This window comes from Echinococcus granulosus (genome assembly GCF_000524195.1).
Source record: "Echinococcus granulosus chromosome Unknown EG_S00083, whole genome shotgun sequence".
NCBI classification, from domain to species: Eukaryota; Metazoa; Platyhelminthes; class Cestoda; order Cyclophyllidea; family Taeniidae; genus Echinococcus; species Echinococcus granulosus.
Genome location: NW_020170463.1, coordinates 69,813 through 83,582, shown reverse-complemented (window position 1 = coordinate 83,582; position 13,770 = coordinate 69,813). Strand labels below are relative to the sequence as shown.

Sequence of the window (13,770 nt, the reverse complement as noted above, 5' to 3'; positions counted from 1 at the left end):
CCTCCTCCTCCTCCTCCTCCTCCTCCTCCTCCTCCTCCTCCTCCTCCTCCTCCTCCTCCTCCTCCTCCTCCTCCTCCTCCTCCTCCTCCTCCTCCTCATCATCATCATCATCATCATCATCATCATCATCATCCTCAACCTCCAAGTACATAATTGCATTCTGCACAATGGTTTGGTGATTACATCAAGAATACGCCCAGTTTGGAACATCTCTGATCCATTCATATTTAAAACGCAGCATTACGAGCTTGGTCGCTGCTCACTGCACAGTGCGGCCATTTGAGCTCGGTGGTGACATACAGCTGCATTTTATTGGCACAGCTAGTGCAGTAATTTGGCCATAAACTGATGCAAAGCCCTTTTAATCTGTTTTGCATCTTATTACTTGTAAAATGCTGTCACACTTCCCAAGCCCAATCTTAGGGTAACCTCGAAAATTCATTGCCGAATTACCTCAAGTCTGGGTGTTTTCCCCCTCCTATTTGTATTGTTGCACTTCCACCAACGTTTGGCCAACATTATTTGCATTGCTGCAAATTCGCGTATTGTACCCAAAATACCCACTGCCACATCACACTGAGCCACACAAAACGCTACTGATGAAAATAGGACCTCTACAAAGAAAATCCTTCTGAGGACAAACAAAACAGCTGGACAGCTAGAGAGTATGGATATGGCGCCAGGGTAGGAAGGAAGGGATGGTTGTAACAATCACCTGTGGAATATAAGTGGGTAATCTGAGAGGACACAACGTTGTGCCCCATATTTTGGCAAAAATCCAGGCACCCCTCTCTCTTTTATGCTCACATAAACGTTGATAATTGCTCTCGAAAGACAATTAAGGGTTGCTTTGGCTAATCCTTCATTATGTACAGTGTTTTCTTAAAGCGCTTAGTCAAGTTTCTATCTCATTTTAAGTAGCAAGTAGTTAAGAGTGTTTAAGGAAGTACCTTTACTACCCTACTGGCTGAATGGAACCCAGGTAGAGGTGGTTGAATAGGACTGAGGTACAGACAAAGCAGTAATGCAAGGCAGACGCAAATCCATATTCCCACGAAACTATTCTAAATCCTATTTTTTATTAAAAGACTCTGCTTTCTAGCCAGACTTCTTGCGATTTGCGGAGGCCATGCATGACGGCCTGCTCTTTCTCCCCTTCCTAATTCAGAAATGTTGCCGATCGCGTGCGAATCCCATGCCTGGTGCGGATGGTGGGGACAGCGCTCAAAAATTGAAGGGTTGGGGGGATTCTATGGAAAATGTTAACTGTTTGTTTCACTCTAGCAAATATCAGAAGTCTGATCATGTAATGTCACCTGTCAGAGATAGGTCCATGGAAGTTTTTAAGACCACGTATCCATTATCATCCCTTTGACAAAATCTACTGATCAATGGCTGTTGCTTAAATGAATCACGGTAAAACTTGCTTCAAGCATAAACTTGGCAATTTAATGTTTCTTGAGTGCAGTTTCTGGGACTGTACCTTTGATTTAGCAAAAATAATGCCTTCAGGCATCTACTGTGGGTGCTGACGTTGCCATCACCAGACGTGGATGAGTTCAACCGTTCACTATGTGGCTGTCTATGCTACCTCTGCAAAGAGATGTAGATTGAGCAAACAAATGCTACCATCTCAAATTTCTCCTGGCTGATAGTAGCCCTAACAAGCTCCTGGAAAATCAGTGCGGTAGTCACATACCGACAAGAAGGAAGAGATACCGGCTAAAAACTCTGTAAAGCTACACTGTGTAGCCTGAACTTGGTACATACTTTTCTGCGAAAAGCCACAAGCTAATGTGGAGCATCAGCCAATCTTGAGCCGCACCCGATCAGTAAGCCTCTTTTCCATCACCGTTTATAAGCAAGGGAGGTGTAAAAAAGTAAAGGTTCAAATTTTTGATGGAATTGAGGAGAAACATTACCGTTACTGGGGTCATTTGCCCCTTTAGTCACATTAAAATTTTGACAGCTGTCTAGCCCAACTCTTCAGTGCTTGTTTGACAGAACTGCCCAAGTTACGGTAACTGACGGGGAAAAGTGGCCACTGCAGCTATGCGAACGCTTCACTCACTTAAGTTTATACACCCGTCCTTGTGGCAAGCAATCCCGGCCTCATCTCTAACCTTCCAGCCTCTTTATTATAGGTTCAGTTTTTACAAACAACTTTGCAAACCAACTTGGTAATGTTAATTAGCAAAAATGGCAGTTATAAAGACTTGAGAATCTTTACTGCAAATAAGAAGGAGTTATTATTTGGAAGGAGAATTGTTACTACCTTGTAGAAGAGCACCTTAGGGGAACCACGTCGCAAGGTTGGATAGTCCACATGATTAGGCACTGTCAAAACTCTGAAAGTCGTTGCAGGTCCTCATGGACGTTATTTGACACAATGGTGGAAAATATTACGCGCAAAGATGATGAGGGGAGTTAGCAGCAAGAGCAGAAGATTGGAATTTAGGGCACTGTGTTTCCCGTATAACAAACAGCATTAGAGGAGACCTCATTTATGAACTGGCAGATATTTCATACTGACCGTGTTCCGTCTAGCACTATCGTTTCGTGGGAGCAGCTACTCTGATAAAACAGAGGAGAAGGGGGATCTCACCTCTCATGATCACATAAAAATAGTTTCACTCACAGAATAATTGTTGACGAAGCCATTTTAATGCTTATCCTTTTCTAAACCTTCGTAAAAATACAGGCATTCACGGCAGAAGGCCGCCTTCTGTGGTATTCAGCCAAAGAAATCAAGTCTTTTTATCATGCGCTTCGGCCTTATTCAACCCTACCGTCTTTTTTCAACAACGAGGTACATATTTATAAAGTGCTAGCATGATGTGGAAGAACACATACGACCAGCCTACAAAAATACTAAGAGGTTACTAGCATTCACTGAACGACGTGCTGTAGATAGGAAGTACAACCTGCGGAGACTGAATCGTCTGCATAGTTAATCACGAACTTCAACCTCATGCAATTCCTCTGTTCTATTCTCTGTTCTTTTTATTACTTCAGTGGCATCACCGACCACCCCATGTTCATTTTCCTGTCTCGGCTATCACAGCGTAGTCGGCTGTTGAGAAACCACTTACAAAGCACCGATGCCAGTCAATTCATCTTCTTGCATGTGGTAAGCCATTTGATGCGTCATTCGATAGACCACTGATGCATCTCCCTGCTTCTACTATCTCTACCGCGGCTATGATCTACTTGTGACGTGTAATGTATTGGCCATTGCATTCATCTCAAAATGCTTGAAATGAGAACCACACTCAGAACCAGATCTGGTGCATGCTTTAGGAGAAGGGAATTTCGGATGCCAATCGCCACTTGGCTGAATAATAGCAAAAACACAGGACTGCTTAGATAGGCGACAAGATTTAAAGTAGTCTCACGGAGCTAAATGCTTCGCATCATATCCACTCATCCTCACCAGTCTGCAACCAATTCTCTTAGCTAAAGAGTCATCTGCCTATATGTTGTTCTGTGTCACTGCAGCTTCCTCAGTTTTTATTGATGACATACGGTAGGGCTTAAGTCTGCTGACATGGCTGGAGAGCACCTTCCCTAACTAAATGTACAATAGTATGCCACCTAAGCAGCCCCTGTTAACAGAATAAAGAGTTAAACATACTGCTAACTTATTACATTGCACTTGTTCGCACGGCAGGGACGTGGAGGAACTATCGTCTATTCAAGTGGATCACACATTCACATAGGTATCAAAGACAGCTGCATAAAGAGCTTTACCGACCGCCTTTAAGCCTGATGTTGCTTCAGTTGTTAATGATCATCTTGCTGACCACAAGGAACAAATAGTTGACCATTTGCAGTAGAGGCTCATCTTCAGTGGCATTAGGGTTTTGTATTCAGTCACAGAAGGCAAGACTGTTGTCCACTAGGATGGGGTCTGCTTGCTGGTGCCTCCAATGTAGCACGTGCTCGTCCCTCCACATCCGGCTAAAGTTAGTGGAACATACAAAATGAACCTGAGAATGGTCCTTGATAAATGGCTCCAGGCTTAAATGGACTTTGGGTATTTACTACCGCGGAGGACTGCCAAACCATTCAGCAGTATCTACATCAATCGGCCAGTTTTGATGACATGAGTGAAATTGGTACCTACGAATTCATCTGCCTCGTGACGCATTTCAAAGGGAAAAAAGGCACCATTAAAAGGAAATATGAGATAATTTAGGGGAAAAGACACCTCGAAACTTCGACCCAAATATCGTGCACCGTAGGCTCTACATCTATCGTACGTGCTGATGGAAGTGGGATGAGGGGCTTGCATCTATGGCAATAAAAGTGTTTCTAGGGTTGATTAATAGTTTGCCCTAATTGGTAGTGGTCAAGTGTGTTGGAATTATGCACACATTACGCTACCAAATAATTGGTCTTTGAGGTGGTCAAGTTGAGGGAGTGCATTGCGTTCTTTCGGTGCAATGGTGGGCGAATTTGCTAATCTCCAGTAAATCATACATCAGGATTTGAGGCAAACCAAATGTATGCTTACCTGAAATTTGTCACCCTGCAGTCATCACAACGAGTGGTTAAATTTGCGGATCTTCACCATGGAAGGATCATTGAAGTCACTATCATATCTAGTGTTCCGCAGAAGGCACCAGCCCTAGACGAGTTCATATCGTCCATTGTGCGTTGTCCACGACATTTGCAGGTAATTGAAACAAGCTACTAGAGAGTAGTGAAATGATAGAAAGCTACATGTCGTTCCCACTTGACGGATGCCTCCCTGTAAATAGCCATCAGCCAATGAAACGTCTTCTTTGTGGAGCAACAACAAGTCTTGAGCGCCTAGGAAACGTAGCTAAACATTTCGAAAACTTGGACGTCTATGTAGCACTTCTTTTATCGTCACACCATCAGATATAATGACCACGTCCTCTCAGAGGCCTACCTCATTATTACTCAGGTTGGGACCTCAGTAGTGTCCGTGGTCAAACAGGTGAACACAAATTCAAGACAGGTCTGGAATATTGCTTCCTGGAAGAAAGGCTAGGTTCGAATTTATCCCAGAACATTCTTGTTAACAGGTAGTCCATAGAGATGCACCGACACAAGCGCTTTCCACAGATTGTTCTTACAAATGATGACAGTAATTAAGCTTTCGGTGCTTAGATGCTTTCTTCCACTAATCATTTTATTTCAGAGAATAAATATATTAAGTGCTAGCCATATAATCCATAAGTAAATTTGAACTCCTCACGAATAATTCCACTTACGTACTCTTATGGCATCTCAGGTCTTCCGCACCGTCGTGATGACTTAAACCAGCACAGCGGAAGATTTACTGCCATTGGGCAAAAGGGCATAGAGAACGAGGTGTCGTGTTGCAAAGCGGAAGTGCCACCTGTCAAATTATTTTCCTGCCGGAAATTAAATACACGGTAAAAGATGGTATCAAGACGACAAGATTTAAAGGAAATAAATTATCTCATTTACTGTTTAACATCCCCTTTAAAGTTGCAAGCTTTTGAAAGACTATTTAAATACAAACGATATGTGGATATTTGGGAGCAACATAGACACGTGAATTCATCGTCTAGAAAGAGAGGCATCTGACGGCATGCACAAATGAAAAAGACGAGGGAACAAGTACGCAGTTGATCATAAAGTGCTCGGGCAGCTTTCACTAAAGATGAGTACACATGCTTGATGGGAAATTACTAGACCTGTCAAATTTATGTGGCAGTTTATGTGCATGCATTAGGCAGCAGATGTCGATGCCGAACCTCATATTGGGAGTTCACGTACTTCTTATTGCTTGGCACCAAGATGCTAACATATGTCGATTGGCAGATCCGTATACACAATGTTCGAGTGCGTCTGATTTACAAATCGCGTCCATGAGTGTGTGCTCGGCTTGGGGATGGGAAGGTGATGGCGATAGTGAGATGGTTTTGGGGACTGAGCTGAGGATTTGTTAGAGGTGTACAAAGGAGGAGGCTTGCGGATGACAATGCAGTGTAGCATGCGGACACGGCAGCCTTCGTGGGGCAATCGGTTAGCGCGTTCGGCTGTTAACCGAAAGGTTGGTGGATCGAGTTCACCCGAGGGCGAATGCGCTCTGCGCCGCAGAGTGCGCATTATGCAATATGCTGCACCGAAGTGATGATGGGGGATGTGCATCGGAAACACTGTGAGCGGCAGGCTCTAGTGTAGGCGGTGTAGGGGTGTTGCGGGTGCAGGGTGGTAGGCCACTGGTATAAAGGGTGGCGGGCACGCGGAGGTAGTGACGTGTGGTGAAGCGAAGAGTTGTTAGTAGCGTAGCCGAGGAGAGGGGTCTAAGGCTCCGGTTTATTGCACCATTAAGAAAGGGCTTGTGTCCGAATCAAACCGCTGCTAAGCAGCCTATTGTCACTGCCCTTTGCCATGCTCTACCCACAACTTCTCAATATGTATCCCAAAGTGCGTGGTAGTAAATCTCAGTAGCAGAACAACGTCTTGTCCAGAAACACTTTAAAACAAGTCCTTCGATATTGCCGATAAACTCACTTTCACGTGGTTCCACGCATGTGCTTGTAGAGGCCTCCCTGACCTTTATATTTAGCATAGCATGTGGAGAGGGTGTGACAGCAATGTGTGGTGGTGGCTGAACAAAGAGTCGCCATCAATTGATGCAATCAGACAACTCCCATTTAGTGCTTCATACTGACTAACCGCAAGAAGTGTTACCACTATTTGCGTTAGTTGTCCACCAGCTGTCCAGTACTTGTATAACAGTACCGAATTGAGGGAGGATATTTTGCGCAATGTTGTATGAAATCCGTCCTAGTTCGGATTCCCGTCTAACAAACATCCCGAAAAATAATAGTTTAAAATATCACTTATAAGTAACGAAAATAAGTTCAGTTTTTAAGAAATGGACTATATATGGGAAATAATTATAAACAGGCACTGAAACAGTGTCTGCTTCATTTCTAAAACATGATACACATTTTGACGATCAAACCTGAGCCTTGTCGCATCCATCTTTGCCTCTCTTTTGATTTCTAGATACTAACTCCTATTCGTATATGTTTATATGATCTTCATATATGAAAAGCATGAACAAACAATTGCAATCACTTAAAGGAGTCGGTATCCGAGGAATGCGAAGGACGGCTGAGGAGAAAGAATGAATGACTATCTCCCCTCTTCCCGTCTTCCAATTCTGATAACTATATTAGGCAAATGGTCTTGTGTCATATTGGTCAGTCAAATTTAGACAGACTGGCTCAATGGGCCTGGAAGAAGAAATGCTTCTTCCACATGGTCGAGATGAACAAAGATGTATTGAATAACCAGATAGTAACTGCAAATGCGGTTTGGTCTTTGACAAGTGAACAACTGATGGAGAGCAGTTTTGTGCCTTACAGCGCACTATACTCACGAGTGTAGACACGAACCGAGCACAGAGCCGTTGAAGCGAAGTACTGTATGCCTCAGAGGTGTGGAGTTGGCAGTGAATGGATCAGGTGGATAGAATGTCCGAATGGATGACTTGGACATTCCGATAGACGCTACCAACAATGGCCTTATTCAAATGGTGCGCGATTGAATGCAAATGTCGTTTTCTATTCCATGTAATTTTGTCGGTTTGACTGTGTCTCTGTCAGCGGCTGAGTCAGTCAGCCGCCACTCCTATCGGAACAGCGGGTCTTCCTGTAGAGTACGTGGAAGAACGAAAGTCCAGTATAGGAGGAGGATGATTGCCATGTGCTAGTGTATGACATGCGGTTGGAATCCACTTTGCAGCTTCCCTTGTACCACATTTCCCCTCTCAGTTAATGAGGATGGTAACCAATTTGGTGGAATGGCTGCAGTCATAGTAGATATTGGCTCTGTGGTTTACCAAGTGATGGCTTTAACTTGATTGATATCCAAACATTGTAGAACATAGAAGTTTACCAGTTCCCTACGGATATGCCAAATACATCAATGAGGTGGGCTTGAAGTGTGCCGCTAATTCTTTTGGATATGAGATCAATCAAATGCTAGGCATGCTGCAGGCAAACGTGAAGTCATCCTGGAAATTCGACGGTACTTATTATGCAGTAAACCATCCATTCAGCCATTTAGCCAGCCAGTCAGCCGTGTCGCCTTGTCTGCTCGTGTATCGGCTAACACAGACACATATGTCAAAGGCATTTCAATTGTCGCCTGTTTAATTTAACGTTTGTTGGGCACTCGACAGGACTCACTCTAGCTCTCATAAACACGTGTGTTAATGTCACCAGTTAAATGCGTTGCACATCATCGGAGGAAAGCTGATTTTCATCTGTGAGCCTAAACTCACTTTTGGCAATAGTGAGTAGCAAGTGTTTCCCTTTTGAATGTTAAGCGACAAGTAGAGAATTGTTCCTCCATTCCCTGGTATATCTACTCATGAATGTGCCACTACAAACCAAAAAATTGAAGTTGTTTAATCGCATCATCTGTCGGCGACTCTTTGTTCAGCCACCACCACCACAAGCAACTGTAACACACTCTTCGCATGCCATGCCACACATGATTGCCATGGAAGCCTCCACGAGTGCGAGTTTGGAACCATGTGGAAGAGAGTTTTAGTGGAACTTCTTTATTGACGAATCACTTTTTTGTCACCGAACTGTGCAGCAACACCTTTTTCAGGTACAAATGGGGAAGGTATGGATAGAGCTGTAACATCCATGGCTATAGAAGTGATTTTAAACCTCAGTTTGTAAAGCAGAAGCATTTGGTCAACTGTTAGATGTTAATATACTGGTGTAGCAGCAGCAGCAGTTAACCAGCAGTCACTTGATTATACGCTCTACACATCATATAACACTCATGCAGACTTCGTCGTCGGTTGCACTCCGAAGTTAAAAACTCGACAGGATTCGAGCTTCAACGTAAAATTTCCACTTCATAATTAACAACTTGAAAAGACTGGCACTTGCACTTGTGTTTGTGGGTGGGTGGATATAATCGACTTGACATTCTAGGCAATAACTCCGGCAGAATGAGAACAAATGTGTATAATAGGGTGGCGTATTGTATGCTCGTCCGAAAAGTGAATTTCTCCAGTAGGCGGTCATACGAACAGCTTTCATCCATCGTAGAGCACCACACTCTCGGACACAGACACGAAGCAAGTACAAAGCTGTTGAAACGAGGTACTGTATGCCTCACAAGTAGGGAGTGGCCACTGGGTGAATCAAATGAGTAGAATGCCTGGATAGATGCCTTGAACATTCCAATAGACCAGACCAACAATGGTCTTATTCAAATGGTGCGCGATTGAATGCAAGAGTCATTTTCTGTTACATATAATTTTGTCGGTTTGACTGTGTCTCTGTCTTCGGACGTGTCCGTCAGCTACCACTCCCATCGGAATAGCGCAACCGTTTTGTAAAGTATGTGGAAGAATAAAAGACCAAAATGCCGAGAGAATGACTGTAATGAGATGTGTATGACTCACTGGTGGAACCATTTGGCAGCATTTCTTGCACCACATTTTCCCTCGCAGTTCATGAGGGTGGTAAGTAATTTGGTGGGAATGACTGCAGTCACAGTAGATGTTGGCATTCACGTGATTAATATCCAAACCTTGTCAGACATGGTAGCATAGCAAATCCCTTCGGATTTGCCAGATAAATTAACGAGGTGTGCTTGAAATGTACTGCCAATGGATGCATATCCCCATACACCTACAGTTGTGTCCTCTTTGGTAACGCCACATCCCTCCCTCCTACTATGGCACACCGTCCACAATCTAGTCATCCAGCTGTTTTGTTCATCAAATCCAATGGGTATATGGACGGTACCTTGTATTCCAGACACGACACAGAAATTTGGGTCATTGCAAAGAATGCTAAACAAAAGTTGAAAAGACTGACACTTGCGAGTGTGGATGGATGGATACAATCAACTCAACTTTTCGAGCAATACTTCTGCTGAAGTAGGATGATTGTTTATCCGGGGGTGGTAATATTTTATTTGCATTAGAAAAGCGAATTTCCCCAGTGGGGGGTCACACGGTATAGCTACCAAAAGTTATTTGCAGTAAATAAAACAGACCGTTATCAACTATAATGAAGTAACAGTTATTTCGATGCCTGGAAGAGGTTAACAACCACCACTGGCAACTTAAATGTCATGACGACGGGAAGAGTGTGCGGCTAACCATATCAGAACCAGCTCCGCACTTTTATTGTAAAGGACCTTGAACAAAAATTCCTAAGAAGGATTTAAATAAACTCTTGGCACTACTATCTGCCTAGGAACATACTTACCTTGTTTGCGTTGGAGGGAGGACAGAATACTTCCCTATCAATTTCTTCCAGAAGGTCCAACAATTAGCAGTACCATCAACCTGACAAACATCACCCCTCATTTTCCTCCAAGACTACTTCTTCCCAAATAATTATTGCCGTGTTTGGGAGTAACCAATCATTTGTGAGACAAAGTAGATAGAAAATAGAACTTTAATAAGGCAATAAAGGTGGCAATTACATAACGTATGTGCCCCTTTGCAAAGGTAATAAAGGCCACAACAAGTAAGCATTCATAATTACAATCCAAATCTGCTGGTATAGAATCCATGGCGACACTAAATGCGATTAATTGGATAAGCTGGTAAAAACCATTTCCCCTCACTTCTTGCAATCACTTTGGTATTTTGACCTGCCACAAGAGACACCGATTATGTGAATGAATGCGCCTCCACTGCACTCCTACTGGCTGAATTGAACTTCCACACTAGGGTTAGGAAATGTTTAAGTGAGAAAACAAGCCACACCAATGCCTGGGTAGATCAACAATTTAAGAAACACACAATTCCAATTCATTTTAGCCAGACCTCTGACCGCTTGCTCACGACGAAACAGATGAAAATAGGCGCAGTCAAGCAGCCTCACCAGTTTCCTTCCTGACATAAACCTGGCAAAAGAAAATGTTCTTAGAAGCCGAGGATTGACAAAGTGGATGCCACTTTGCCCTGACAACATCAACTAATGGTTGGCCTTGAAAAACTGCCACCTCTTGTTAAAACAACGGGTTGCTACAAGATTGTTGAGTCAGAATTTTCTACTCAACTTGTCAGTTTAGCAAAGTGTATTCGCATTTGAATAGTCCGACGCACAGTGGAGAACTAGAAAGGAAAAGAGCTCTACTTAGCTACAAGTAGCAAACGGCTTCTCAGGTACATCTGATGATAAAGGCGAGTAATGAAAGAAATAGCAGGGCCTGAAGTTCGTCTCTCCTATCAAAGTGTTGGCTAAACTCACAGGGATTGAGGACCCTGCGCCCATCTTGAGCATCAATTGATGTCTATGCTGCTCCTGTATTTAGTGTTATTTTGGGCTATATGATTTGTTGATAAACGGTGGAGACTTGTCATAAGACGAAAGGGGACACAGTACTTGGACGGAATACTCAGCGACGCCGTAAAACGGCACTTGGGGACTCCTGGCTGGGTCCAGAGACCAGGTCACTTAATCACTTCCCGCGGCCGCCAGGCTTTCCCTATCTGTGAGTACACGGCGCGAAGAGGGGACAACACCCAAGTACAGAGGAAACTGTATAGATAAACAAAATATCCAGTCACTACCTCACCTTACCTTTATTAGACATTTTCCTGGGAGCTCCATAATGATCAGTCATCTGTGTCGACAATCGCAGCGCAGCTGTTATCTCAAGGGTCACTCCCGGAAAGGTGAAAGGTGATCATTACATTTTAATGCAAGCGAGCAGACACTGGATTTTGCCGCCAACAATACATCTTGTCAATTCTGTTGTACCTGAGATTCCGTGCTACCTGCAAACTGCGTATCGGCAAAACCAAGAGTTAGTGGCATCTCCCAATGGCCAGGTCACCCAGTGGATTTGCAATAGCGGAGCCATCAAGCGGTTCGTTACCGAAACCGAGAGTTAGACAAGCAATTAATGTGTTTCAGCATTTGCAAATTAACCGGCAAGTTGGAACTAGTTTGTTTAGATGTGCCTTCATTTAAATACAGATTTTTGATACAAAACAAGCAGTGTAGACCAATTTCGTGGCGGATATAACCTCATCCACCCACAAAAGTAAGAAAACTTCAATTTTTCCACTATTCTTAGCAAAGGTATATCACCCAGAAGTAGAGATCAGGTTGGTTGTAAACACTTTCCTGTGACAAGTGAAGAAATTACACCTGTGTAAAATATGTACAATAGGCTTAAAAGAGGACTGGGGTGACACTGCGATATCATACGTCAGCTGAAAGATATACCTTAAACTAGGGCTCTTTTCAAGTTTTGACAAGACTAAAGGAACCTTACTGACTGCCTTTATGACGTAATCTGACCTTGATCTGGCCTCGTTTTCTTCCATGGAGTCCCCTCCCTGTCGGAGAATCCCATTTTTATGTAATCTCACCTTCGGATGGCTTCGATTTTTGTCAAGGAGTCCCTACATATTTGTTTTTGTGCTATGGTATTTTTTGCCTCTTATGTCATCTACTCGCAATGAACACATCAATTTCATGTTGAGCGAATTTTTTTGGGGGCTCCAATCCGTTTAAGTACACTTATCATTTAGTTTGTTTTTCTTCAGTTGCCGCAAATTCCTATAATTTTTCCATTTTATTACGTATTTAAACATTTGACAATCTCAAATCTTTGGAAGCAGACTTCTTTGCGAAATTTGCCATTCAGACGTATGAAGCCGGCATGGATGGTCTTATTTACCTACTTTGAAAAGTACATTCTCTAGTATCCAGTTACCGTCTTTTATTCAGAAATGATAATTACCGTCGTTTAAATCATTGCAAAAAAGTATTTTTATACTGTAACTTTAACTCAGTTTTGTTCTCCGTTTTTTATTTTTGTATTTTGTTTTACTTAACTCGTTTTGTGTAAGCTGATTGGCTACTCCTCATTATTTTTCTTGTCGCTTTTGGTGCCTTTTGTCACATTGGTGTTGTTGTTAAAGTAAAAGAAGGAATCGTAAGTTTTTTGGCTTCAGTTGGTGCTAATGACGGTCCGGACCTTTAAGTAGGCGAAATTTTATTTCTTCATATGCTGCACCTAATAGGCTTCGAGTGATATTCGAAGAACACTGCATTTGAAATTGGGCTTTGCTGCTACCCTGCTCTGTTCTCAGGTAAGAATGCACTTCGATTTGCGGGTCGTTGTTATGTCTTTTGTGCCTTAACTGTATAAGTCTGCATATTTCTGACGCGAGATCACAATTACCATTCTTCCCGAAGTCTTTCCACAGCTACTTATTGACGGTTGTATTATCCACGTTTTTATGCTATCCGTTTTTGTAGGGTGCGTCGTGTTTTACACACGTGGAAACAGCTGCAGTATCATTCAGAAGGGGAACTCGAGTATGCTCTTCTCCGTCGATGAACTGAATCGCGTCTTCTGCGACCTCAATAGTCGCAACTTGAACAAACCCAAAGGTGCAGTTCGGACTACCATTGGATTGAGTGTCAATTTACTGATTTGATTGGTAAGATTATCTCATAACTTCACCACGCTAGACGTCGTTTGTCTACATTTCACTCCGTTTTCACAGGTACGGGGATGTTTTTCAGGTTGGAATTTGTTGGTACAGGTGCTGCGTGTGGAATTCGATCACAGAAAACGGAGATGAACGCACGCAAGTAATGTAATATGTTGCCTATATTCTTTCCGAGTCTGTGAAGAATACTTATATCGCCTGGACTGTACCGATGCTGTAGTGCATATTGGTGGCCATTGTTGGCCGATGAATCTTTGCTAAATTCTGGGAAGTGTGGCGCTGTGGTGATTCCTGCC

The 13,770-nt window shown here is 43.1% G+C and overlaps 1 protein-coding gene across 1 annotated transcript; it reads left to right on the top strand. All coding sequences in view use genetic code 11, as the record gives it.

The window, feature by feature from the left end:
• Nucleotides 1-5,415: 5,415 nt before the first annotated feature.
• EGR_07643 (hypothetical protein) lies at nucleotides 5,416-7,304 on the top strand (the record flags this gene model as incomplete). The annotated part of the gene is made up of 2 exons (XM_024496892.1): nucleotides 5,416-5,550; nucleotides 7,191-7,304. 2 exons carry the CDS (start codon nucleotides 5,416-5,418, stop codon nucleotides 7,302-7,304), a joined length of 249 nt encoding a protein of 82 aa, XP_024348674.1.
• Nucleotides 7,305-13,770: the final 6,466 nt, after the last annotated feature.